This window comes from Eublepharis macularius, chromosome 3 (assembly GCF_028583425.1).
Source record: "Eublepharis macularius isolate TG4126 chromosome 3, MPM_Emac_v1.0, whole genome shotgun sequence".
NCBI classification, from domain to species: domain Eukaryota; kingdom Metazoa; phylum Chordata; class Lepidosauria; order Squamata; family Eublepharidae; genus Eublepharis; species Eublepharis macularius.
Genome location: NC_072792.1, coordinates 177,935,606 through 177,958,801, shown reverse-complemented (window position 1 = coordinate 177,958,801; position 23,196 = coordinate 177,935,606). Strand labels below are relative to the sequence as shown.

General features: G+C 46.3%; 1 protein-coding gene across 9 annotated transcripts in view; it reads right to left on the bottom strand.

The window, feature by feature from the left end:
• TENM4 (teneurin transmembrane protein 4) overlaps positions 1 to 23,196 on the bottom strand; it is a 472,503-nt gene that overhangs the window by 49,427 nt on the left and 399,880 nt on the right. For 4 of the 9 annotated variants that reach the window (XM_054974006.1, XM_054974004.1, XM_054974005.1 and 1 more), the window contains 6 exons: positions 20,177 to 20,438; positions 12,462 to 12,729; positions 9,212 to 9,355; positions 7,417 to 7,666; positions 3,977 to 3,997; positions 40 to 272 (listed from right to left, as the gene is read on the bottom strand). In XM_054974006.1, the coding sequence (XP_054829981.1) occupies positions 40 to 272; positions 3,977 to 3,997; positions 7,417 to 7,666; positions 9,212 to 9,355; positions 12,462 to 12,729; positions 20,177 to 20,438 (1,178 nt within the window). Of the gene's footprint in view, positions 1 to 39; positions 273 to 3,802; positions 3,806 to 3,976; positions 3,998 to 7,200; positions 7,204 to 7,416; positions 7,667 to 9,211; positions 9,356 to 12,461; positions 12,730 to 20,176; positions 20,439 to 23,196 lie in introns of all 9 variants that reach the window. The other 5 variants (XM_054974009.1, XM_054974012.1, XM_054974007.1 and 2 more) reach the window with 3 other exon arrangements.

Sequence of the window (23,196 nt, the reverse complement as noted above, 5' to 3'; positions counted from 1 at the left end):
AAGCCTCCTAATTCTCTCGAAGAAGGTTGTCTGCCTTACCCCTGGGATTTGTGAGTGTGGCCTCGGTCGCTTTCCCACCGTCTCCGCAACGGGTGTCATCAAAGGGCAGGCACTGGTCCCCAGTGCCAGCCACCACCTCCGAGTTCTTCACAACGTCCTTTACTACAGTGGTTGATTTGATTTTGAAGACTCGGCGGCTGTTGGTGTCAGAGAGGTAGATGGATCCGGTAATGGGGTCTGTGGTTAGGTAATACTTGTGAGCAGGGCTGTGGCTGGGGGGGAAAAAAAACAAGAGAGAGGGGATCACGGGAAGGCAGTTTGCACCCAGCTCATGTCATGAACCAAATGATGTCATAGCATCACAGCCAATCGGATTTGGCTGCATGGTGGCAGCACTGAGGGCAAAGGAACTTATTCGTCGACCTCAACGGATGGGGGAAGAAAAGATTCTGCCAACACTCTCAAATGCCAAACAGAATTCGCACCCCTTTTTGACCCTCCCCTGAAAAAACACCAAAGGGAGGCACAAATCATTTGTGCAAATCAACCCTCTCCTGGCAGATCTGCTTTGATTCTTACTTGCTCCTTTGCTGGACTGGGGTGGGTGGGTGATGTTTATGGAGATTCCCACCTGGGAGAGATGGGAGCATCCAACCCAGAGGCTTTCACCGTTTTGGGAATCCCTGATCTAATCAGCCTCCCACTGTTCCCTCAGATGTCAAATAGCAGCTTAGGTATATTTGCCAGAAATTAGTTTCACAGATCCTCGCATTTCTCTATTGCCTCTCTTTTAAATAACACCTATTTTCCAATTTCTTACAAACGCCTCAACCTGTACATTGCGGCTTTCATCCAGCTTAACTGAGCGCTGCTGCTGCTTTATTTTGAGGGGCTGCCGGCAGAAGGGAGAGGGGAGGGGAGAAAGCGGCCGTTCTGATTTATCCCTGAATATCCCCTGCGATTTACCCTATTAAAGCCTGAGCAGATTCCATCTGCACAAGATGACACTGATTCTTGCTAAATAAAATACTCTGACCTTCAACAACTCCGCCTGGCAGTTTGGGTTCCATCTGTATTCCTTCCCCATGACAGCCAACTGGCAGGGTATTATTTCATTTACCTGCATGTCACTCAACTTGAGCAAGTGGTATCTACCCTGGTGGCGGAGGTGCCCTGTGGGAATCCGCCGCCATCCATTCTGATCAGGCCCCGGCGTGCGCCGGTATCGTCAACACAGCTAGGCTGAATGTCAGTCAACTGTTGAGCCGCTCATAATCACCAGAAGTGGGCAGGCGAGAGATTCATAACCGAACGCTGACATTCCCTCGCACCTTGTTTGCCTCAGGACATTCAAAGCACTTTTGGCAGGGATAATCTTCAAATTGAATAAGGCCCCCGAGACAATTTACACAAGTGTGAAGGGGCAACCTGATACCTCTATCCACTTCTTGTGGGTGGGCATGATTACGGATTTCCGAGAACTCTGTTGGCTTCCGAGAAACATTTTCATATTTATATCAGAACAGGGAGGACCCCAGCTTTCGGGTCAGATCTACTTCCCACATGTAATGTTATTTGGCACGTTTGCCAGGCTGGGGGGGAGACAGAGACTCACTCTTGTGACATCACTTCTGATTGTATAACTGGAAGTGATGGCACTGCATTGTGTGGCGCTCTAGGACTCACCCCAAACTCTATGGTTTTTACTATAGAGTTTTGGTTGAATCCTAGTGCGTCCCATGATGTGGTAATATCACTTCTGGTTACGGAGCTGGAAGTGTCATGGTGGCTTCATGGGATGCCATTTCAGCCCTTCCATTTCCCCCCTGCCATTACTTCATAGGCTGCTTGATTGAGTCAGCGGTTGGAGGCTGCTCGCCAAAGCGGGAACATGGCCTCCCTAATTTGGCAATATCCCCAATTCTTAATCAAGGGTCTGGTTAATTTGGCCACGGTTTTATGCAGCAGGAATAATTTTAAAGAAGGTGTTCAAATGGTAAGAAACAAGAGCTATTCCACGCTTTAATATTATATACAGAATCAAAAAGCAAACGAGCCTATTGTGTAAATATATGTTATTGTAGGTAATGTCATGCTGAAAAGGACTTCAGGGAAGTCTTTGCTGCTTGGCAGTGCCTGATCATTGGGATTAGTCTGCGTGGCAAAACACACTCCTCGCTCCCAGCCTGCTGTCTTGAGAACAAGATGCTCAGCTGAGAACACAGAAGAATCTGGAGACCCAGGGACCAAATTTGGCATGATGCAAAAAAAAATCTGCGCTGAGGACCTTTCACTTAAAAAAAAAAAAAGACATCAGGTGGGCTGTATAGGGGTTGAGGTTAATTGGAACTTCAAGGGAGGCAATTTAAATCGTCAAAGAAGGAGAGGCCTGGATTATTATAATAATGATAATAATAATAATAACATTCAGTTTATATACGTCCCTTCAGGAAAACTTAATGCCCACTCAGAGTGCTTTACAAAGTGTGTTATTATTATCCTCACGACAATCTCCCTGTGAGGTGGGTGGGGCTGAGAGAGCTCTGAGAGAGCTGTGACTGACCCAAGGTCACCCAGCTGGCTTCAAGCGGAGGAGTGGGGAATAAAACCTGGCTCTTCAGATTAGGGTCCTGCCGCTCTTAAGTGACTGACCCAAGGTCACCCAGCTGGCTTCAAGCGGAGGAGTGGGGAATCAAACCTGGCTCTCCAGATTAGAGTCCTGCCGCTCTTAACCACTACACCAAACTGGCTCTCACTCCTCCTCCAAACAACCACTCCCCACTCTTCAAAGCTGCTGCTAATTTGCTTTAAAAAACCCAAAAAGCGGGAACAGATCCTGATCACAAATTTCTTACATCATGTCTAGGCTTGGGCCTTAAATTGGGCTGGCGTTTAAACAAAATGGCCATTTACTCATGCACAAGGCTTGCAGGGGGTGGGGGGGTGGTAGGGTTACGGCTGTGCAGATATCAAAAAAACACACTTATTTGCCAGCTGTTGATGGTAAAGAAGTGACAACCTTGGCCTTTGGTGCCAGTAATTGCTCTAAGCCACCCTAAATACTGCCAGTTTGGTGTCGTGGTTAAGAGCGGCAGGACTCTGATCTGGAGAGCTGGATTTGATTCCCCACTCCTCCGCTTGAAGCCAGCTGGGTGACCTCGGGTCAGTCACAGCTCTCTCAGAGCTCTCTCAGCCCCACCTACCTCACAGGATGATTGTCATGAGGATAACAATAGCACACTTTGTAAACCGCTCTGAGTGGGCGTTAAGTTGTCCTGAAGGGCGGTATATAAATCAAATGTTGCAGTTGTTATTATTATTAAAACTGCGACCATCATGGCAGCCACTTGTGTATATGGGAGAGAGCCAATGGGATACACTCAGAACAGATGGCGCCTAAACTCAACCACTGAGAGTCAAGTCTGCTCCTATCTGCATAACCCCAGCCAGGGTTCAGTGGCAAGCCACTCCTTCTCAGTCCAGCCCCATATCTGTAATATATATTTTAAACACCAGTGCAAAAGTAAATGCAGACTTCCTCACGGGACCCCAAACAGAAACGGACATGAGAACTGGGCAAATAATCATGGTTTTTCCTAGCAACGCACTCGCATGTTACGTTCCAGGGAAATGTGATTTTTCTTCAACGGCCATTTCCATACGGCTTACCTTATTCTGCAAAATAGCGAAAGCTCGCGTGATAACAGCGTCTTCTCGCGAGATTTCGCGTGAGATTTCACTATTTTGCAGAATAAGGTAAGCCGTGTGGAAACGGCCAACATTACGTGCTTGGGTCTCTTACTTGCTTGAAAAATATAGACGCAACTTCCCCGCCCTGAGGGCCAGCCCTTAACAAGAACACCTTCACCTGTTAATCACTTGCAAATAGCTGGACATTAACAAACGAACAAAAAAGGGTAAGAAAGAAAGAAATGAGCAGGGAGAGAAAGTGACAATTCTTCCCTGCTTGGCTTACCTATGTCTGAAATCTTTATTTCTGACAGAAGAGCAGGAAAGCAGAAGGGAGACGAGAAAAGGAGGAGAGACAGGGTTAGCGGCGGAGTCCCCAGCATTATTAGCAGGCTGAAAACTTGACAGTAACAACCGTGCCATACAAGGCAATAATAAATAAAGATTTAACAAGCCTGACACTGATACATTTCATAATGGAGATTACTTGTCAGCGAGCCACCACGGACGCTCCTGTCCATCACCGAGAAAGCCATTTCTTGGCTGCCGTTCGACTTGCTGGTGCAGGTATTATCTGGGGTACGGCAGTCTTCCACGTCCACGGTTCCCCCACCATTGCTTCCCCCTCAAAACTTAATTTCTCAGGACACAGCTCTCTGTTCTTTGCAGTCATTTACACAAATCCCTCAGCACATGTGCAATCGTGTTTTCTTTCCCAGAATCCAACCCCCCACCCAACCGCTCATACCCCCTCAGCATCATTCCATGGCAAAGAGACTGCCCGCACTATTCACCAAGATCAGAAAACCTGTGATTTTTGCATGCTACTGTAGTAGGTTTAATAGCATTCTCCTCCAGGGCAAGGAGACTTGTTTCTCCTTTATTTAGTAAATTTATTGACTGCCTTTTAGCTGTAACTGGGTTCTGAGGCAGTTCGCAACACAATTTAAAAACAAAATAACATAATAACGGCAACTGGAAAACAATTACCATATTTAACCGAGAAGCCGCTTTTGCCAGCCTAAACAGAGTTACATTCTTCGCAGCTTGTTGACTTAAAGGGAATTTGGTTTAGGATTGCCCTGTTGGTGTAAGGCCCTCCCTAACAACTGGTCATCCTGCCCCAGGGGCTGTGTCAACGTTGGAGGGTTGTTACATTATTTATGCGCTGCCGTTTTAATGATCTATTGTGAATTTACTCTTATGCTATCATGTTTTAAATTTTATACACTTGTAATCGGCTCAGAGCCCGCTTGTGGGGTGGCCGGACTAAAAGGCAAACAAACAAACGAACGAACAAATGAACGAACGAACGAATAAAGCGGCTCTTCAAACCAGTCCAGAAATTTCACATGGATAATCACTTTCTATTCCTAAGGAGAGGGCATTCCGCAGGTAAGGGGGGCAGCAACAGAAAAGCCCATTTCTTTTTAAAGTTTGTCGCATCAGTAGAAAACACCTTTCTCGGGAGGAAAGTGCCAAGCTGCACCAAGGAATTGGAACCACGAGGAGCCATTTTTTTTGCAAACTGGGCCTTACAAGAAACTTTCAGTTGCACACTTTAAAAAAAACTTGTACCATTGGTCACTGTGTCTCTTTTTATTTTATGGGAAGGCAATTTAGCACCTGCAACATGGGCAATGCTGCTGGCCTTATGTTTTACTGCATGAGGCTCATAAAGCGGCCATGGGAGAGAGCCGCAGCGATGCTGGCGCTGTTTACAGGATTCGTGAGCACAAGTTACAAACCTTCCCTTGCCGCAATCTTTCTGAAACCCCATTTTACAGCTGCCATTCCTCCTGTGGCACGCAGGCCACCGATCTCCAATAAAGAAACCACGCTGAATGGCATTCATCTCCAAGGGAACACTGCTTTGAAACGGCATTGTTTAAAAAAAAACATTTGTGCCAAAGTAGCAACCAACACCCCCCCCCCCCCATGGCTGCTAGCCGAGGGAAGCTGGCCAGCCAGTCAGCTTGGTATATCTCTTTCAGTCTTCAATCCATGGAAGTTAAGCACAAAAGAAGCCGGAAGGATGGAGGCAGCTTTCCAACTGGAGTGAATTTGTCATTCCATCATGAGCTGGAAGGTATCAGGTTTCTCTTTTGAGATTTAGCCTAGACACAGTCATACTCTTATTCAGATCCACTGAGCCTGGGATCAATGGCTGTGGTTGGCCACAGATCTCCAGTGGTTTAGGAAGAGGGCTGTCTTAGCCCCTACTAACCATTCTAACTAGAGATGCCACAGAATGAAACTGAGTCCATGCGAGCGAGTAAATTGTGGGCCCAAATACTGACCTCCAAACTATGAAATTTACATCAAAAAGGCTATCCTTGGGAAACTGTGCTTTTAAGGAAAGGGCGGTGGTTGTTAAGAGAAGCTTTGCTCGTGTTTTCTAAGCGAAGGGTGCATCTTCCTAGCAGCTTGCTAGTGGGGCTGTAACTTGAGGTCTACAGCCAGCTGATAGAAAGGGCACGGAAAGTCCTTGTGAACAGTCCCTGATTTTTCCCTGGTTCTGAAAGCAGAATGCATTCATGGGCCCTTTCCATGTGGCTTACCTTGTTCCGGAAATCTTGCGAGAAGACGCTGTTATCACGTCTTCTCGCACGATAACAGTATCTTTTCACACAATTTCATGCGAGATTTTGCTGTTTTCCAGAACAAGGTAAGCCGTGTGGAAACGGCCATGAAACCCCTACAGTGGCTTCCTGTCTCCTTCCACTGCAGGCGCAACCTTGTTCTCACCCTCAAAGCTCTCTATGGGTTTGCTTCCCCTCCTCTGTGCGTCCTCGTTTCCCTAGTTCTGAAAGTCACCTGCCACCTTGCCACCCAAGGTTTCCTGAAAGACTCTGCCCCTAGCTCCTTCCCAGCCTAAATTTGGATTGTAAGCTCTTGGGGCGGGGAGGGGGGATGATTGTCCCTTTCTGGTAAATCAGGGAGGGGCCATGGCTCAGTGGCAGAAGGTCCAAGTTCAGTCTCTGGCATCTCCAGGCAGCGGAGGTGGGGAAAGGCCCTTCCTTCTCTGCCAGTAGCTCCAGAAAGATGCCTCCTGTTGGTGCAGATAATACTAAACGGGATAGATCAGTGATCTAAACTGGCAGCTGCGTGTGTGGGCAAACGTCACGGGTACCACTGGTGCTACATTGGTAGCATATGGTCTGTCGATGTCTCTTGTAAATGGACGCAGGTTGCACTACCTCTGCAGGATGCAGAAAAAATATAGTATGAATTGTCACTTTATGCGCTTTGCCCGCTGACCTGCAATTTCTCCCTCCTTGCCCCTGTACTATAGGGAGTTGGTGGGACAGTTGGTAACTTGGAAGATGACTTTGGACACATAAATCACAGTTAATTCGCTGTCTGAGTTATGAATGACCCTCTAATGTCCCGAATACCCTCTACACATTGTCATTAGTCCCGATATCCTTCCAAGCTCATGTCCTTCCTTGGGGCTGCTGGTTAATTCTCAGCATTCCCCATGGAGGCTCCAAGGAGGAGAGGCTGAACTTACTAGGCCAGCCCTTGTCTCTGGCTCTTCTCCAGCCACACCAGTGATGAATTTGTCCTGCCCGTCCTTCTGTTGGCACTGCTACTCTCGCACAGAAACTATAAAAAAAGTCACTCTTTGCCACTGGTGGGGGGGGGGGGCGGGGCATGCCATATTTGGCACACAAGATTGGCTATCAAAACTGACTCCTCCCCTCACCGGGCAGCCTGGCATACCTTAACTCCAGGATGTTGATGACATTTCCGGATGGGAAAATTCTTCGGATGTAGTTGAAGTCTCCGACGTAAAGGCTCCCGTTGGACCCGCAGGTCAGGGCAACGGGAGCCAGGAGCTTGTTCCCATCAGCAAGGCCGTTGCAACTCGGGCAGGAGATGCTCCGCCTACGTCCGTTCCCCATAATGCTCCCTATGACGGGTGGCTGCTGAGAAATGAACTGGTTTTCCCCATTTCCCTTATGCAAGATCCCTAGACAGAAGCAGAGGGGGAAACAATGTAGAAAAGACTGGTGTAAACAGTTTAGCAGCTGCCACTGAGCCGCCTGGAATAATATAAATGCATGCAGCCCCCAAAGCAACAAGAGCAATCTAAGCAGAGCAATATTCACCTCCCTGTACATTCCTCCCTGCTTTCAAGTGTGAACAGTAACCCATACGGCTTCCCCTTTATGCCTAGTTTGGTCCTGAGTAGCTTAGAAGCTGTTTTCCAGTCAGCAATTATCAGCCAGGCCTCCACTTTTTTCTTCTAAATGTCTTTTATTGTATTCAGCTGCAAGCACAGAGTGACTGCAAAACTGCTACGGCCTGGCCAGCTGCCCTCACTAAGCCTCTGAGCAAACTTGTACCAAAATGCTCATCTAAAAACAGCTGTCTAACATCTAGAGGAGTTAGCCGTGTTAGTCTGTAGCTGCAAAATAGCAAAGAGTCCAGTAGCACCTTTAAGACTAAGCAACTTATTTGTAGCATAAGCTTTTGAGAATCACAGCTTAAATGCATGGAGTGCATTCATGCATCTGATGAAGAGAGCTGTGGTTCTCAAAAGCGAACACTGCATCTGACGAAGAGAGCTGTGGTTCTTGAAAGCTTATGCTACAAATAAGTTGCTTAGTCTTAATGGTGCTACTGGACTCTTTACTAGCTGTCTGACAGTGACAAATGGAAAACAAAACTTGCTATAAATCATGGAAAGTGCTGTCAAGTCACATCTGACTTATGGCAGCCCCATAGCGTTTTCAAGGCAAGAGACATTCCGAGATGGTTTGCCATTGGCTGCCTCTGTGTGCAACCCTCGACTTCCTTGGTGGTCTCCCATACAATTAACAATCAGAACAATCCTGCTGAGCTTCCCAGAGCTGACAAGTCTGGGTTCTCGTGTCTGAAGAAGGGAGCTCTGTCTCTTGAAAGATTATAGTCTGAAAATCTTGCTGGTCTCTAAGGTGGTCTCTAGACTCAAATCTTGCTGTTCTACTACAGACCAACATGGCTACACACCTAAAACTATCTAGATTTCATTGGTTTTCTGGGCAGGAGAATCTGGCCACTGTGGAACATGCCCTGGTTACACCTAGATTAGATTACCGCAATCCATCTCCTTTGACATTGCGCTTCTTGGGACCATACGGGTTTACTTGCAATGAGGTTTTGACCAGACAGGCCGTCCATGGTGTATGCCTGGATTTCCTGCCCTGGTCTGAACGTGGAAGAATTCAAAATGCTTTCCTTCAAGATGGCAAAGAATAAATCCTGCCCGAAAGAAACACTTGCAATGGATATTCTTCCATCCCCTCCAGTTTCATGGATGCACACAAGAAGTTGGCGCACTATGTAGGTTACGATAAATAATTTGTTAGCAATTTACGTGCGCCTGTGTGTTTCCCTCCCATTTTGGCTGAATTATTTATGGCGAAAAGCAGCTACACACTACGGAACTGTGTCAGCCCTGTGCTATTTTTATTATTGCAGTTGGGACTGGGGGGTTGGAATAAGTAGGGGAGCTGGAAAGGAGCCAACGCACCACTCTGGATGTTGAGAGCGTGATGCTTATCCAGAGACCATCCTCCGAGTTTGGACGCATCAATTTCGTAGCCCTGTAGCACTGCCGTCCTCTTTTCCCAAAGGATCAAGTCAGGACATGATTCGTACTCAAACCCCACCGAGACTGAGAGAGAGAGAGAGAGAGAGAGAGAGAGAGAGAGAGAGAGAGAGAGAGAGAGAGAGAGAGAGAGAGAGAGAGAGAGAGGTTCGTTGTTTAATCATCCCAGAAATGTGCACGTGGTATGCCGCAGTAACTCGTCATGGTAGCATGGCCAGAAGGCCCTTTTGCAGGTTAGAACCAGTTCTGATTGAAAACACCATCACGTTCATGCGAAGTATCCCTCTTGAAAGGCTACTGTGCATTTAAAAAAAGGTCAACATGGCAATAGATTTTGAAGAAACTGCTAATTATTTAAAAATTGCTCCACCGGGGAGATTTTTTTAAAACTAGGGAACATTGGAGGTTTCCCAGTTTGCAACTGTGATCTTCTAACTCAGTGACTCTCATGTAGAGACACATACGTAGTGTGAAGGTCGAATAACTGGTGCATTTGATTAGCCAGCAATCCCCATTACCCATGGTTGGCAAAGCTTGTACTATACTTATAACAACAACAGTCGTTTTATATACTATATATTTCCTTTTAACTGACTTGAATCTATTGCCAGTCAGTTCCATTGGGTGACCCAAGTTCTAGTAATAGGCGAGCCAGTGAAAAGTCTCTATTTCTCCATATTGTGCACAATTCTATAGACATTTCACCATGTCACTCCTCAGAGCCAAGCTACAAGTGACGCCTGACACAGGTTGGACACTTGTCAGCTTCCCTCAAGTTTTGATGGGAAATGTAGGTGTCCTGGTCTTGCAGCTTGGCTCTCCATTTAATTGAAGTTAACAGAGCGGCAGTCTATGGGAGGGAGAACATGCGGTCGGGAGGGGAGTGCGCGTGATGGGCTCTCACTGGGCGCCCCCCTTCCCCTCTGCTGGGTGTATGTGTGTGTGTGTATGGCGGGGGGGGGGTTCTGTAACTTGTAGCTTGGCTCTCAGTCATCTTGCCTTCCAGACAGGCATCCCAACACTGCCATTATTTTGGTTGCACTTTTCTGCATTCCCCCCAGCTCTTCAAGATCATTTCTGAGATGTGGCAACCAGAACTGCAGACAGCGTCCCAAATAGCCATGCCAAAGAACTTTCCACCGCTCCTCAACCTTTGCTTGTCAGCCCTGACAGCCTTTAGCCAGCTAGTTTTTTATTCCACCCCCTTCTTCAAGGAGCTCAAGGTTATGTAAATGCCCTCCTGTGTGTATCTTCGTAACAACCTTGTGAAGACTATGGAAGCTAGGTCTATTTATGGAGGAGAGGTCTACCAGTGGCTATTTGCCAAGGTGACTATATAAAGACAGTAAACCTCTGAATCTCAGTGCCAGGAGGCAACTTCAGGGGAAGTGCTCTCCACAGTAACTTGCCCCTTACCTGTCAACCTGTGATCTAGTGACAGTGATCCATGCAAAGGTCACCTCTAGACTGGATTACTGTAACTCGCTCTACGCTGGGCTGCCCTTGTATCTGCTCCGGAAGTCACAACTGGTTCGGAATGCGGCGGCATGGGTTCTGACTTTCCGGTCACACATTACACCTGTTCTGCGCCACTGCACTGGCTCCCAGTGGCGTTCCGGGTCAGGTTCAAGGTTTTAGTTTTGACTTTTAAGGTGCTTAGCGGACAGGGGCCAATATATCTACGGGACCACCTCTCACCCTATATTCCCCGGAGGCTGCTTCGATCAGCAGACGAACAACTACTGGTGATCCCTGGCCCCAAGGAGGTCCACCCTGCCTCAACAAGGGTCAGGGCTTTTTTGGTGCTGGCCCCTACCTGGTGGAACTCTCTGTCTGTGGAGGCCCGGTCTCAACAAGATCTGCTATCATTTCACCGGGCCTGTAAGATGGAGGTGTTCCACCAGGCTTATGGGGGTTGAGGTGGACGAACAACCCAATTGGCCTACCCCAGTGGCGGGGGGATACGTGCCCAATGCTACACTGATTACATTTTAACCGCTCTGCCCTGTGGGCTCGAGGTGTTTGAGATGTGGAGTGCAATATGAGCTGCTTTTTATGTTTAACGCTGTGTCACATGATTGCTACCAATGTTTTTAATTGTTCTATATATTTATGTTGTAATCCGCTCTGGGCCCGCTTGTGGGGAGAGTGGACTATAAATTAAATTAATAAATAAGTAAAAATAAATAACTGGTTGGCCACTGTACGTGACAGGATGCTGGACCAGATGGACCACCGATCTCTTCCGGCAGGGCTCTTCCAATGTTCTTAAGGTTAGATCGAGAAAAAGTGATTGGCCCAAGGTCACACTTCACAGCAAAGAGAGGACTGGAACCCAGGTCTTCCAGCTCCTAGTTTGACACTGTTACACCTATCTTTTCGCCAGGCCTGTAAAGGTCAAGCAGGCCTGCGACCTGCCTGCCATACTCAGTGATTTCTCTTTGGTGGGGGATTGGGGGTTTCCATTCTTTCCCTATTTTCTCTGCTGCCGCCCTGCTCCCAGCTGTCTTATCTTCAGGAGCCTGAGAATCGCCGAATGACCTTGGCGCCTGTCTCTTATTTTCAACTTTCTGCCTCTCTTCTTCTAACTTTCCCGCGAGAGCCTGCGCGGCAAGAATTACGGACATCTGCTTGAGAGAAAGGGGGGGGAGGGTATCATTAGCCTCTTGGGCTTTGCTCTAGTATTCCTGGCAATTACTCTGTACTGTGCTCTAGAAGGGTAGAAATCCTTTAATAAAGACCTTTAACTCAACCAGCCTGGCCTGATGAAGTGAAACAGCCTGAAAGGAGCCCCCTAGCAGAGCCTGACAGTAAGACAGAGATGTTTCACCAGGCATACGGTGGTTGAGGTGGGCGGGCCATCCAACTGGCCTCCTGCCATGGTGGGGGGATGCTGCCCCTGGGTCTGTGATGTACCAGGCAGCTAACCACCCCACCCTACGGGATCTTTGATGTTGAGGGAACTATGCTATATGTGCGCTGCTTTGTTTTATTGAATTGTACCGCTGTAGGTTTTATTGTAATGCTACCTGTTTTTACCTTTTATAGTGTATTTACTGATGTGATCCGCTCTGAGCCTGTTCGCGGGGAGAGTGTATAAATATAATTAAATAAATAAATCATGCTGACTTTTTGCCAAGAGCATCAACAAGACACCAAAACAGCCTCTTACCAAAGGCTTCCGATAGCCCGTACACCTTCTGATTGTAGACATCCGTCTTGTCCCATATGAAGTAGTAGGACAGGTCCGGGCCCGCGGCAAACCACTTCCGGAAGAGGCGTCCCTCAACCGCTACCATGAGGTGGACTTTCATGAGGTTGAATGGAATGGTGGGATGGGTCAAGCTGATCCTCAGGACCGACTTGTAGCCAGAGGTACGACTGCTCAGGTAGCTCAGCTTTATTTTACTGCCTGAAATTTTAATCTCTTCTTGTAAAGCCTGGAAAATAGCAACGTACGAAGACAGTGTTATTCAATAAGCACGCTAAGCAATGTAAAACCTGGAAACTAGCAATGCACAAGGAAAGCATTATTCGATAAGCGTACTAAGCAATGTCAATAGAGTTGATATTCAGGAGCTGCTCCTGTTTTTTTTCAAAATGACGGCATCGATAGAATTCGGTTCTTATGCGTACCTGAACAAGACATCCCCCCAAAACTGCACAATTTATAGGACTGTTCTCAGAAGCTAGGGGACATATCTATGTGCATTTTGGACAGTCTGATTTTTAAGATATGTATTATTTCTAGTCTCTTCTTGTCCATTTTGGGTTGGCAAATGGCCCTTCCTTTTAAGCAGACTGTGCCTTTATCATAGACCAGGGGGGTCTTCTGTCTTTTATAATTAAAGATTACACTCAAATTTAGAGCAGGAGATCAACAAGAGCTAATATCAGAAAGCTGGTTTGTCCAACTGAATATAATCCACGTTTCTGCAGCCCCAAACCTGATTGTTGTGAGCCTTTTATTAGGTAGCAGCACACACCTTAAGTAATAAATATAGATGGGAACACCAGCACAGCCTTTTTAGTTTGCTGGCATAAACCTGGTTCACACCTGAATTACAGGTAACTGTTTGTCTCTATCATTTCCCTTTCTGTAACGCATCTTGTAGAAGCTCTTTAGTTTCATCTTTGCCTGCCATTCCCTACACCTACTGGCTATACTAGCATCCAACCCCCCCGCCCCCTTATTATACATATTTCATTTTCTTGTTAATGAACAATTCTTAGCTCTGTATGAGCAACATTTGGGTCCGGAGGCATAGGTTGCATGCCCTTGTTCTAGATCACCATGGATCCACAAGATTCCAGCATTCAAATGTTACTGGAGCAGCAAGAGATCCAGTCCCTGGAAGGGACAATTATGTAGCACCCAATTGGGGTTAAGTATTCCCCATAAATTATGTGAACCGTCTTTTTTGGTTGAATGTCAGAGGAAGAACACTGGGGAAAATGAAAAAGAGTCCAGTAGCACCTTTAAGACTAACCAATTTTATTGTAGCATAAGCTTTCGAGAATCAAGTTCTCTTCGTCAGATGAAGAGAACTTGATTCTCGAAAGCTTATGCTACAATAAAATTGGTTAGTCTTAAAGGTGCTACTGGACTCTTTTTGATTTTGCTACTACAGACTAACACGGCTAACTCCTCTGGATCTTTGACTGGGGAAAATGGTTTCTCTGGGCACTTCACTCTGTTCTTCTCGACATTTACTCACAAACAGCAGTCAAGGATTGGGGCAAAGGTAAGTATATCCACTGGGCACCAAACACAGAGAGTGGCAAGAACAGCTGCCCAGCAACAGATGTGCAGTAGTTGACTCAAGCAAGCTAAGCAATGTCAGCAGAGTTGCAATTTATGAGATCTGTATGTTTTTCATATAATGGCAGAGGTAAAATCCTGTTTTGATTAAGGATGTTCACGAGTTTCTCTGCCAAATTTGATCTATCCCCTTACTGGCACGATGCAATGAAATATACCCGACTCTGCTTTTTCTAACCCTTCCATCATCTCACCATCTACAGAATGGTGAAGTAAAACACACGTTCCAATATGTATCCCAATACGAATTTTCGGGAACAGTGTACAACTGCAGGGTTCATTCAGGCAAACACAGGTGAAATGTTACCGGGCAGAAAAGCAAATATGTATTCCGATATTTATTCCAATAAACATTTTCCAGAAAAACACTGGAAAAGAAGAGGTACAGAAGGCCTATGTACAAATAATCAGAGAAATGATGGTGGAACAGAGTCAGTTTATATGTATGCATGTATATATTAGCATATACGAGATCTCTAATGAGAAAATCACACCGTTTACAGGATTTTCTTGAAAGCTAAAGGACATATCTACGTATTTTCAACACATTTTTAGAAATGTTTCCTAACATCTCAGACATTAAAAGTATCTACACATATAGCAGTAGGCCAAAAATGGCTAATCCATACTTCCAAAGACCAGATTGGTCCATCTCTTGGCAAGGGCATGTGGGAACAATGGTTGCTGCTGAACACGGTGGATATTCCGAGTAAGTACTTTTACAGTGAAATCCTAAACAGAGTTACTCCAGTCTAAACCCATTAATTTCAATGGGCTTAGACTGGAGTAACTCTGCTTAGGATTTCACTGTTAATAATAGGGGGGGAAATCCATGCCTGTTATTTCCCCATGCAAGTCAATTTTAATTATACAATAATAATAAAAGGATGCTTTGAGCCATTATCAGAGACCTCAAATGCATCCTGAAAAGGGTAATTTAGAAGCTAGAAGCCTCAGAGAACGGATCCCTCAGAAGAGTCAAAGCACCGTTCCGTTGTTCTCATACATATTTACTTCCTCTAATGTAGCCTTTTCAATTTGCATTGCTTGCCGTGTATGAGGGTGAGAAATGACAGAACTGCGAAAAGCCAGGGCATCCCCCCCCCTTTTAAAAAAAAATTATGTATTTTACAAGCTTAGCAACCAGGCATGCTGGGATCCAACACAGCTAGTTACAAGCTGAGGACTGTTAGGCGAAGGAGGTGTGCGGGGAGTAGTCCTTTAATGCAATCTGTCTTCGCAGCCAGCTCACATGGGAAAGAAGCAAGCAGAAATAACTACCAAGGATGCAACAGCCCATCCAATTTGGTGTTAGGAAATTATTGCTTCTCTCAAGTGTGGTCCGCCTTTATTGATTGACTGCCGTTTGGTAGGAAAGGTCAATCACGGGAGGAAACGATGCCGAGCAAGCGGCGATGAAAGGCTTTTGGGAAGGGTATGGCATAAAATGACAAAGCAGCGGGAGAAACGTTAACGTGGTAACCCTGTGACTCCAGGCTCCGTTCAGACACCGTTACTTTAACCCGTGGTTTACTTGGGATTCATCTTGCAAAGATCATTCAAATCCTTCTCTGAACACACACACAGACAAACACACATCTCTCTTAGTTCCATCAATGTCAGTATTGTCTACTCAGACTGGCAATAGGACTCAAACACAGGTCTTTCATATCACCTACTGCCTGGTCCTTTGGAGTCACTGAGGATTGAACCTGGGACCTTCTGTGTGCAAAGCAGCTGCTCTACCACTTTGCCACAGCCCCTCCCTCTGCCTCCACACCCTTTATCCTTGCCCTTGCCTCCTCTGCAGAGACCTGGCTGGTATTCTGACCCACATTCTGGCAAGTGCAACACAGAGGGAACAATCCAGAATTAAGCTACAATACCCTCATTTTTATACCATGCAAACCTACCGCTAAGGTTAACAGTGGTTAATAAACCATTTTCAAACCACCGCTTCAGATCCTGGACGGAGCCTAACTAACCATAGTCAGTGAAGCGTTCTGCGGTCCAGCGATCACAGTAACCAGAGTTATTTTAATTAAGCCATGGTTTTATCTACACTACAAACTTACACCATCTTTATAGCATTTTCAAAAGTCATGACTAGAAATGGGCACGAACTGGAAAAAAAACCGAACCATGCAGTTCGTGATTTGTCAAATTTCACGAACCACGAACTTTCATGAACCTGCTCCTGGTTCGCAAACCGGTTCGTTTGGTTCGTGAAAACATCACATCTAGGTCAGAAAACCATCACTTCCGGGCCAGGAGAAGGTCACTTCCGGCCAGCAGAAGGTCTGCAGGAAGTCCATTCCCTGTTGCCTAGGAAACTGATTGATTGGCACCAGGCTGTCTGCAGTCACGAACCAAAAAACAAACCAAATGAACCAGCCTAAAAGTTTGTGGCGGTTTGTCAGAAATGAGATCTGATGAACCGCTGTTCATGAACCATGAACCTGTATGGTTCATGCTTAATTTTGGTTCGTATTTCGGTTCGTGCCCATCTGTAGTCAAGACCCCCCACGCAAAAAACCGTATCGTGCAATTACAGAATTTGCTAATAAGCACAAGAATATGCCTCTTGGAAATCTTGGCTTCCATTTTTTGAAAACATTAACTCTAGATCCCGTGATTATGGGTTTGAGGGTTCTGTGGAGCTTCTTTCCCCTTCCCCTCTATAGCAGAAGGGGAATGTGAAATATAATTTTTTAAAACATTTCCATAATTTATTCAGAAAGCAAACTATAGGTTACTTTGGAGCTGAAATGGGTTTTTTTTTAAGGGTGGGGTTATAGCATACAGCTCTGCTATGGGGAATAGGGTGCAGGGACTGGGAAATAAGCACAAAATGACCGCACAATGGTAAGTGCAACCTCATTGTCGGAAAACCTGTGGAGGTATTTCTAGTGAAATTTCAGTGCAGAATGTGAGACCTGAGAAGACCAGAAGATGCTAGCCATAGGCTAAGATGGCTGTAAAAGCGGGTTAGACACATTCAGGGAGGACAGGCCCATCAGAAACCATTAGATATGATAGATAAATGGAATATGTATGTTCAGAGGCAGTATACTGATCATCGATTGATAGTGGGCAAACAATAAGAGGGGAGGGAAAGTGGTGTAGTATAGCCAGATCATAGAATCATAGAGTTGGAAGGGACCTCCAGGGTCATCTAGTCCAACCCCCTGCACAATGCAGGAAATTCACAACTACCTCCCCCCACACCCCAGTGCCCCCTGCTTCATGCCCAGAAGATGGCAAAACTTTGTCAGGATCCCTAGCCAAATTGGCCTGGGGAAAATTGCTACCTGACCCCAAGGTGGCAAATGGCATTATCCTGGGCATGTACGAAAGGGCCACGAGAACTAAGCACTGATATAACCCTTCCTGCCCTCGCTCTTATGATCTGCCTAAGTTCACAGAATCAGATCTCAGAAACTAAGCAGGGTCGGTACTTGGATGGGCGACCACCATGGAAGTCTCTGCAGACGAAAGTCATGGCAAACCACCTCTGCTTCTCAATTTCTTGAAAGGCCCTTGCTGGGGTCTCCATAAGTCAGTTGCGACTTGATGGCACATACATATGAAAACAATAAGGGATGGATTTTGCCTTTATACCTTGCTCGTGGGATTCTGAGGGCTGATTCGCATGGTACAGGTTCCATGTATCCACACAAGGACTTTATATCGGATGTCCGATGGGAACCCTGTACTTCTCAGCTGCATGGAGGCCGTTTTCTGACTGTGACTAAGAAGCACGGGGAAAAGTGACTTCAGCCTCCTTCCATCCCCACTATTTCCTCATTTTGCAATGGCCCCAGCAAGCCATTATTTGCCCTGACCAGAAATGTATGTGTAATAATGGCTATGATTAAATTTCACTGGAGGAGCAAATACTGGTCCGTTACAGAAGGGGAAAATGATGTGTGTGTGTGGGTGTGTGTGAGATGATCAAACCACTCCCTCCCCCCCCACAAGAAGCACTGTGATCAAATCGGCCATGTGTGTGTCCGGTAAACACAGAATCCGCTTAGCACAAGTCCATCTGGACTTTGTGTTGTGAGAATCGGCTCTTAGATAGAGACATCCTGTTGGCCCTTCGTGGAAAAAGGCTGCTGGTCTAGATGGAACTTTGGGCCTGATCCAGGAGAGATGCCCTAGACCCCAGTGGAGGATGCAGTCTTATAATCAGGGAAGGAAGGCCAAAGTGGATTCTCTGTGGACTTCACCAAAGAATTTCGTAGCAGCAGGATGAAATGGTACAAGAAACCTCTGCCCTGTGTTCTAAGAATGCCATTCTCCTGTGGTACAGGAGAGCCCCCCAGTTCTGGTCATATTGCAGTGAGATTACCTAACTAACTTACACAAAGAATATTGTTGCTTCCTCTGCCAGCGGCCCTTGAGCAGGCATAGGAGGCTGAGAGGCGAATACAGCCCCAGGTTCTCTGGTTTCCTTCTGCCTGCTTTGTTTTGTTTTTCCCCCTGCATGCCACACAGCCTTGAGTGATAAATCTGGGCCTTTTCCTCTCCACGTTTCACTGCTACCCAATTGTAAATAATATTGCTCTGGGAGCAACGGGTTTTCCTTTCCTTTTCTTTTCCCCCAACAGAGACAATTGCAGATTTTCGCTGCTGGTGACTGCTGTTAACCAGCATTTCCCTGTCAGTCGATCGGTTGCGAGCGGAAACAAGTGACGGCAACGTGAGCAGCAAGCTTTAAATATTAAAGGGATGCAAATGTGTATGTAAATTAGTCGAGGGCTCAGAATAATAATAATAATAATAACATTCGATTTATATACCGCCCTTCAGGACAACTTAATGCCCACTCAGAGCGGTTTACAAAGTGTTATTATTACCCCACAACAATCACCCTGTGAGGTGGGTGGGGCTAAGAGAGCTCAAGAGAACTGTGACTCGCCCAAGGTCACCCAGCTGGCTTTGTGGAGGAGTGGGGAATCAAACCCGGCTCTCCAGATTAGAGTCCCGTGCTCTTAACCACTACACCAAACTGGCTCTCACTAAGGGAGAGACCTTTGCACATGATGGAAAGGTACAGTTGTTTGTGTGTATGGGGAGAACGACCACAGGTACCCATGCTGGAGTAAAAGAAAGCAGAGCGGCTGCTTGGCTAGAGCATCTCCAGACTAATCACGCTCCGACTGCCTCTCTGCCCATCTTTAACCTCTACATCCCTCTGGACAGACCTCAGGGATGCTGAATTTTTGCATTTCGCCAACAGGGCGAATCCCTGTATCGTTCCACCAGGAGGGAAGGTAGCACAGTATAGCCCAATCTTGTCAGATCTTGGAAGCTCAGCAGGGTCAGTACTTGGATGGGAGACCACCAAGAAAGACCCCGCAGAGGAAGGCAAGTGCAAACCACCTCTGCTTCTCATTTGCCTTGAAAGCTTCCTGTTGGGGTCTCCGTGAGTCAGCTGCGACTTGACGGCACTTATGTACAAATCTTTTCACCTATGACTGGGAAAAAAGCTTGGGGAGGGCTGTGTGTGTGATTCTGAGCAGACAGATGGAAGAAGCTTGAACAGTTTATCTTGCATAACCTCCAGCCCTTCTCTTGGCTCTCTGTTCAACCTAAAAGCACTACCAGCTCCAAGCATTACTTGTGGATCTTGACATTACTTTATGGCTTGATAGAGATGCTACTGAAGTTTGTATTCCATGGACTTGGGATCTGAGCTTCAGTAGCATCAAAACAAGGCAATAATTGTATGTGTGATGTGCCATCAAGTCGCTTGCAACTTATGGTGACCCTACAAATTAATGATCTCCAGAACATCCTATCATTGGCAGCGTTGCTCATGTTTTGCAACCTGAGAGGCAATAATTACGTCCCCCTACATTTTTCTCTGCCCACAACGCCACCATGTCGTTTGTGTACCCAGTATCAGATTTAGGCTAACCAGAACTTTTTGGAAAAGAGCTCAGCTTTGCTGAGGTTGATTCCAAAGGGAGCTTGAGGGAACTCATTAATTAAGTAGTTCAGCCTTAACGAGGCTGCCATGAGGTAATATCCTGTCACCTCTTCATTTCGGTTCACACCTGGATTTCTGGAACGATGGGGCCTCTCTCCGAACAGGAGGCTGCAAATGCCGTCAGGGGGGATGGTGAGACCACGGGATTCGGCCGGGCGAAGTTGCTGAGGTCACAGCTCGGGATGTCGTTTTCTTCATGCCTCATGACTATAGTTTCCATGACAAAGAAACGATCCCACGGCAGCCAGAGTGTGTGTTCTTGGGTAATGAAGGGAGCCCGTTCAAAATGGAGGATAATGGAGATCCCGCCGTTAGTGACAAGGTCAAAGCTGTTGAGGAACAGACACAAGGAAAGAGGGAAAGAAAACAAACCAATTAATATGAATTTCCTGCAGCTGCTGAGAACCACTGAAGAATGATTTCTTGTTTTTGCATTTTATATCCCAGTGAAATTTCCATTTAAAAAAACGAGTGCAGACTCACCCCAAAATAAAAACGAGAGTTGATAAAAAAACAATCTTTCACCACTTCCCATTGGGCTAAGGAAGCAACAGAACAAGGATGGGAGAAGGCTTCAGCATTCTGAGAAGAAAAGGCACTTAGAAATCACCCAGAAGATAAGGATAATATGTGGGAGATACGTCTGAAGTCTGGGTGGAAATTGGGCTGCCAGATTTCAACCTGGAGATCGAGGCTCAAATTAGCCATCTACGTTTAAGATAGCCCTTAAAAGCTGCCGTGGGAGGGCCAACATGGATCGAGGCTCTGGAGAAGGGAGAATGAGCTCTTTCCCTTGTGCTGCCTTCCCAGCGGAAAATCCAGAACCCATCACACACACTGATGGTAATGAAAAAGACAAAATGGGAACCTGGCCCTTTGTCAACCAGGGCTTAAAGCAGCCACTGGAGGTGTAAGGTGGGGGATTTCCAGTTCAGCAAACAATATTAGTTAACCCACCCCCAACCTTTAGAACTGTGACCCTGATCCACTCCCCCAACACAGACAAAGTCCAATTCCACCCATATTTTTCATATAAAGACCTATTAGGCTTAATAATTATAATAACACTATTACTCTCACTAACCCTATTTTACCCAAACCTTCTAGGAGACCCCGAAAACTTTACCCCCGCAAACCCATTAATAACTCCCCCCCCCACATTAAACCAAAATGATACTTCTTATTTGCTTACGCCATCCTCCGCTCAATTCCAAACAAACTAGGGGGTGTACTAGCACTAATAATATCCATTGCCATCCTACTCATTATTCCAAATCTACACACAACAAAACAATGCACCCAAATATTCCGCCCATTGTCCCAAGTTATATTCTGATTATTCACCTCAAGCAGTTTCTTTTCAGGCCCCAGTTACACATCTGGAGTTCCAATCACGGAATGTTAACTGTGCTGTGCTGTGCCAGCTGCACTGGCTCCCAGTGGAGTTCCGGATCCGGTTCAAGGTGTTAGCCTTGGTGTTTAAAGCCCTTCACGGACTGGGACCTGCATACCTGCGGGACCGCCTCCTGGTGGTCCCCGGCCCGAAGGACATCCGTCTGGCCTCAACCAGGGCCAGGGCTTTTCCCTGGCCTGGTGGAATGCTCTCCCGCTGGAGATCCGGGCCCTGCGGGACCTGTTACAGTTCCGCAGGGCCTGTAAAACAGAGATGTTCCACCGGGCCTTCGGCTGAGTGCCAGTGGGTGTCCCCCTTCTTCCATCTAAGACCACCACTTCTAGGGCTGCCCTCAGCCATCTGCTATGCCCGTATACGGACTCCCAATATTTGTCTAAATAGCCTGCTCCTGGACTATTTTAATGATTTTTAAAAAATTATTATTGATTTTATGTTTTTGTGATTTTAATGTATTTTTTTAATGTTGTTAGCTGCCCTGAGCCCATTTGTGGGGAGGGCGTGGTATAGATCGAATAAAATAAATAAATAAATAATTAACTTGGGGTCTTGTTGCTGGATCTCCAGCTCCCAGATGAAGTGGGAGACTCAGCAGTGGGGACTTTTCCGCTCCCCACTCCGTAGAAAGCAGGACTTCAGACCAGCATCACAGCAGGCCATGAGGATCATGGGAACAATACATGGGAACAATGCACATGAGAACAATGCACAGAAGAGGTTATACAGCGAAACCTAGCAGTCGCAACTGGAAAACTCTATGAGGGGAGGCCAGCTTCATGGGAGACTTGTTTCCAAATGCCTCAAGATGCTGGAGAGAAAAGCAAGGGGTTATTTTGTGCTAAATTGTACTCCCAGGCTGACCCTTCATCCCCTTGTGGCTTGGCAGGAAAACACCAACTCCTAACGCAATCTTGCAGACAGTTATAGCAACTCTCCTCCCTTTGAGGTACACAGAAAGGAGGAGGAGATGGAAGTGGGATCCTCGTTTCCTGTATGTGTATTATGTGCCGTCAAGTTGCCTCCGACTGTGACTCTATGACTGAAAGACCTCCGAAACATCCTATCATTAACAGACTTGCTCAGATCTTGCAAACTGGAGGACGTGGCTTCTTTTATTGAGTCCAGCCATCTTGTTTTAGGTCTTCCTCTTTTCCTACTGCCTCCCACTTTTCCTAGCATTGACCTTTCTAGAGAATCTTGTCCTCTCATGATGTGAACGAAGTACGATAGCCTCAGTTTTGTTATTTTAGCTACCCATTTGCTACCCGCACCATTTCAGCTCCAGTACAATGCGTTTTCCCTTAATTCATTTAGAAAGTTGGAGAATATTTCCTTTCATGTGCTCGTGATAAAGGAAAATAATGTTATTTGCTTTGTTGCTCTTTAAGAGTGGTCTACCCATGAGCCCCCATAACTGCCATTCTGCAGCTGTTGGCAATCTGGTTATTTTCCATGTATGATGACTGTGTGATACCTACTGAAGCACAAAAACTATTAACAGAAACAGGGACAGCCTCTGGTAGAGCTTGGGTTGCCACTCTCCAGGTGGGGCCAGGAGATCTCCCAGAATTACAACCAAACTTGAGACTAGAGATTGGTTCCCCTGAAGAAAATGCTAATTTTGGAGGATGGACTCTGTAGCATTATACCCCACTAAAATCCCTTCCCCTAACTCC